At 36.4% G+C, this 5,000-nt stretch overlaps 1 protein-coding gene across 1 annotated transcript in view; it reads right to left on the minus strand.

Annotated features, from left to right (window-relative positions):
* Positions 1-5,000, minus strand: part of LOC122246829 (uncharacterized) — a 32,639-nt gene that overhangs the window by 13,240 nt on the left and 14,399 nt on the right. Inside the window, exons 6-9 of the mRNA XM_086551094.1 lie at positions 3,382-3,571; positions 3,079-3,084; positions 2,657-2,707; positions 1,515-1,633 (exon numbers count right to left, since the gene is read on the minus strand). Coding sequence (XP_086407220.1) covers positions 1,515-1,633; positions 2,657-2,707; positions 3,079-3,084; positions 3,382-3,571 — 366 coding nt within the window. The remainder of the gene's footprint in view (positions 1-1,514; positions 1,634-2,656; positions 2,708-3,078; positions 3,085-3,381; positions 3,572-5,000) is intronic.

Below are 5,000 nucleotides of genomic sequence, written 5' to 3' on the forward strand. Positions count from 1 at the left end.
ATTAGTTTATTTTTATCAATTCTTAATTTATATACACTTGTAATTAATCACTTTTGTAGATATTTTCACTTTATCTCATGATATCTATATTTGTGCTTCTAGAGTATGGTCTGTCTTTCTTCCGTTCATTCTTCTGACCGATGCCGGTGAATTCTATCACTTACTGCCTTCATAGAAGGGAAAGAAGTTCGGGTCATAATTCCAACAGATCAATCTATAAAGACTGTTCAGGTCATATTACGACTCATGCTCTGTATTGATCTCATGATGGGTCGACGCCCCGCCCATGGGCAGTCCTCACGTCTTCCGACAACCCAACTCAACTCTACCCACCGTCATCTTTTCAGTCTTGTAATTTTTGTCTACACTCGGTATCCTATGGAGTAATTAATTGGGACTGGGCTCCATTGCCTGCTTTCATTTTTGTGTGCATTGTGCGCCTGTCACCTTAAATACGCAGAATTGATACATAAAAAATAATTTCCATTCCTATAAGATCTGCATACGTGTATGACAGCTATTGTTTCGCGACTTGTGTGTATTGGTTATCTAAACATTAAGGTCATTCATAGGGTATGGCCTATGCTTTCATCTCGTGTTTTGAGATCTATTGATGATTAATTTTGTATTGTAATTTCAGCATTGCTTTTACTTGATGTCTTAATTCCCCACCGCAGTTATTTTCCTGTATATTTATTATATATGTTTTAGATATAGTTATAGGTGTGTTTTTGTACCCCCCATCCACCCCTATTTATATATATGAAGATTTTTTTTTTTTATACATTTATTTATTTATATTTATTTCTTATATTGTTTTATATATTATATATATATATATATATTGTATTTTTCAGTGGGTGGTTTTGGATGTTTTTGTTTTGTATATGCTTTTATTTTAGGGTATATTTATTTATATTAATATTTATTTTTATATATATATTATATATATTTATATATTATATATATAATATATATATTAATATTTATATATATATATTTTTTTATATATATATATATACGTGGGTGTTTTTGTTTGTTGTATGTACTATGTATTTGTATATGTATATGTCATTCTATAGATAGTTATTATATATATATTTTATATATTATTATTTTATTTATATATATTATATATATACAACACCACACACCTGGGTGTGTGTTTGTATATGTGTTTGTATATGTAGATGTATATGTTAATTTTTTATATATATATATATATAATATATTTATTTTTATATATATATATATATGTTTATTTACAACACAATGATTAAAGTATGAAGAAAGGATCACGAGCGTTATTTTCACAGACTGTTCTAAAAGAGAATATTCGATTCTTCTTGAAGCTTTCTGGAATTGCAAACTGTGGAGGATCGGTTTTGCTTTCTTGAACTCTTCATCCACCCCCCCCCCCCCCCCCCCCACCCCCGACCTGACATGACATCTTGCGCTGGTGCCACCGATTTCCACACCTTGTCGCGAACTCGTTCATTGTCGGTCACTCAAACGGTTTTCTTGTGATTGACCAGATTACTAGGTTGCTGGATTTCGGAGCTGAATGGAGTGCTTCTGTTTCTTTTCGGAATGAACGTGTAGGACCAAGATGTCACAGGGTCCTCCTCAGCCGCTATCCTCACATGATTCATATAAAATCAATGCACACCACACTCTCACAACCTGTCCGTTCAATCTCGTTCCTTTATGTACACAGATATGAAGTACTACACACCAATTTATAATCTCATTATTACTGTTGTAAAACAATTCCCACAGTAATATTTGCTCTAAGTATTTTAAACTCGGTAGTTACCTGAATGTAATTGTTTTCTATGATTTGCATTTCGGAATTCCTTCAAAGGCAAGGATTCTCAGAGTCACTTTGATCTATTTTCTACATTAGAATGAAATAGCAATTACTTAATTATAAACTAATATTGGGTTATCACTTATGTGGGCAGTTGTTTTATGTGTATTAAGCAGAAATTTTCGTCATTGACATCGATATGGATTGCTGAATTTACATTGAATTTCTATGGGTTATTCTGTATCATATGGACAGGATAATTGAAATATGTATCAATCATAGTAAATTAGCAGTCAATAGCATATTGGGTGCAGTATTTATCACCAAACCAATCTAATCAATAAAAAATCGGCGCAGGCATATTGGTATGGTTGGTATTCAAATTTTATATATCTTCTCCATAATTGAAGAGCTACGTGTAGTTCGAAACCCCAATCATACAGATGGTGGTGGTACAGGGTTCAGGCCTTACATGTATATTTTATGGCCAGGATTGGTGCTTTCGTACCTGCGTATATAGTATTATAGTGGTTTCCTCAAGCGGGGTCTTACTATCTCCTTGTTGATAGTGTAGAAACGTAATCTTTGCGTCTGAGATTTTGTTATTCTAAACTGCTTCCAACTAATTTTCGGAGAATAATCGACCTATGACCATTAAGCTTATTATATTTGGGTGAGGGGTATGCCTTGCTGTCAATCAGTTGTTAAAAGCACTGGAATTCAGTTGTCTCTATATATCACATATACTCGGTAAAATAATTTACATTTATTGATGATTTATCCACTTACAGGGAGATTTGTCGACACTACTATACACTTCTATTGAATGCCACCTGAAAAACCTACCAACAGCCCATCTTGCTTTGATAATCAAGACTGTTGAAAGGACCATATGGCCTGTAAATTAAGATAGAAGATACACTATCATTTATTGAATACTATTCGAAATTTGATCTCAAACATAAGCTTCACGTAGACTTGTTGCTTTAATATGAATAATGGGGGCTTGTCTCTGGAATGGAAATCAAGCAGGTACTTAATCACTGACTATTTCTCGGTTTGTTATTGATCATCCAAATATACCCTTTGATGAAATCTGTTGTACTTAGCGTATTTTATGTTAACAGTCGTATGGGGCAGGTATGATATGGGATTAATCACATTTTCACCTTGATGAGCGCCGCTCCGCCCTTTGCCCCGGGCCCCCGAAAACTTCATAACTTATTTGTATTAACTTGACAAGTACTTCTTATATATACTATTTGTACTTTGTCCTGATATGTGGTCAATATAAAAATATGGGATACAACGTCTTTACCTTATTTGTCTCTTTGAGTTATGAATTGGTCTTGGATATATTCCATTAGGCATTGGGCACTTTTAAAAGAACTATGTTGCAATATTTGTATGATTAAATTTTCTACCGGTTTGCATAATGCCTTTTTTGTTGGAGACGAGTAATTTAACATTAGTTTTCTTCGCACCCCTCCCCCCCCCCCCCCCCCCCCCCCCCCCCCCCCACCCCCCCTCCCCCCCCCCCCCCCCTTCATCAAGCACTTACGCACCCCTACCCGCACAATTGTGCTTATTTAGGGTTTGGTTGCTACAGGGATGGGGGGTGGCTTTGCTTATATGGTGGAGTGGTGGATTAACTATGTAGTGGGCCCAGTTGTTGTGTTTGTGATACTGTAGAGATGTGGGTCGTGGTGATGGTGGGTTGGCGGGGAACGTAGATTGTTGGTTGGTTTTGTTGTGTGGTCTCTGCGAAAGGTGTGATGGTGTGGGGGGTATGGGATGTGTGATTTAATAGTTGCGCTTATGTGATGAGGGACTTGGGGGGCGGGGCAAATGGGCTCTAGCGCGCAGCGAGAGAGAGAGAGGAGGAGCTGAGCGAGCGACGGATAGAGACGTGCTGTGTGTGTGTGTTTAGTGTGTGTGTGTGAGACGTGTGTGTGTGTGTGTGTGTCATGTATGTCTGGTATGTGTGTGTATGTGTATGGTGTGAGGCTTCGGTTGGGGGTGTGTGTGTGGTGGTGTGTGTGTGTGTGTTGTGTGTGTGTTTGTGGAGGGTGTCGTGTGTGTGTGTGTGTTCGTGAGTGTGTGTGTGGGTTGTGTGGTGTGTGTCGTGTGGCGTGTCGTGTCGAGTGTGTTTTGTGGTGTGTGTCGTGTCGTTGTGTGTGTCGTGTGTGTGGGATTATTGTATTTATTATTGTCTTGTTTGAGTTTGTGTGTTTGTGTCGTTTGTTTTATTCGTGTCGTTTGATTGTGTGTTGGTGGGTGTGGTATGTATGTGCTGTGTGTGTTTATCGTGTCTATTTTGAGTAGTGATATATGTTTTGGTTGGTTGTTGATGTACTGATCTGTGATTACGTGTGTGCGTGTTTGTTTGTGTGTGTGTCCCATTGTTTTTGTTTATTTGTGTGGGGGTGTGACGGGTGTGGTGTGTGGGGGTGTGGGGCGGGTGCTGGGTCAGTGTGTGGGTGTGGGTGTGTGGGGGTGCTGTGTGCTTGGGTATATTATATTTGTTAGTGATTTCTTCGTGTTAGAGATGCTTTGACGAGTGTTAGTGTGCTGTCGATTGATTTTGTGAGTTTGGGCTGGTTTTTTTAATTTGGTTATTTTGATTTTATTTATAGTTTCAGCTTTATATTTATTTATATATTTTGATATTAGATCTATATTTATAGAGTGGTGCATGTGTGTGTGCTGTGCCACCTACTCCGGGTGCTGGTTGTGTCCGTGTGTGTGTGTGTGTGTGGGTGTGTGAGTGTGCGTGTGTGTGTGTGTGGTCTTGTGGGTGTTATCACACACATCACAACACATCTCTCACACTCTCAACTATTCCTATAATGATTTTTATATTATATTTATATTTTTATTTACTATTTTTATTATATTTTATTATATTTGTTTTTACATTTGTTTTTTATTACATGGTGATTGTTTGCACGACGATATGATATTTTTCATTTGTGATAATATTTTTTCTATTTATATTGAGACATTTATATGTTATGGATATAATTTAATTTAGTTATATCTATTATTGACGTTATATTGATTTTTCTATATCATTTTCATTTATATTTTAATGATATCTTTTTATATTATAATGAGTATTTATATATTTTTTTTATATGATTAGGTTATGTGTGTATATGGTCTGTAGGTAATGTATTTTTATGGTTAC

This window comes from Penaeus japonicus, unplaced genomic scaffold (assembly GCF_977035675.1).
Source record: "Penaeus japonicus unplaced genomic scaffold, GWHDUDI00000001_assembly GWHDUDI00000024, whole genome shotgun sequence".
Lineage (NCBI taxonomy): Eukaryota > Metazoa > Arthropoda > Malacostraca > Decapoda > Penaeidae > Penaeus > Penaeus japonicus.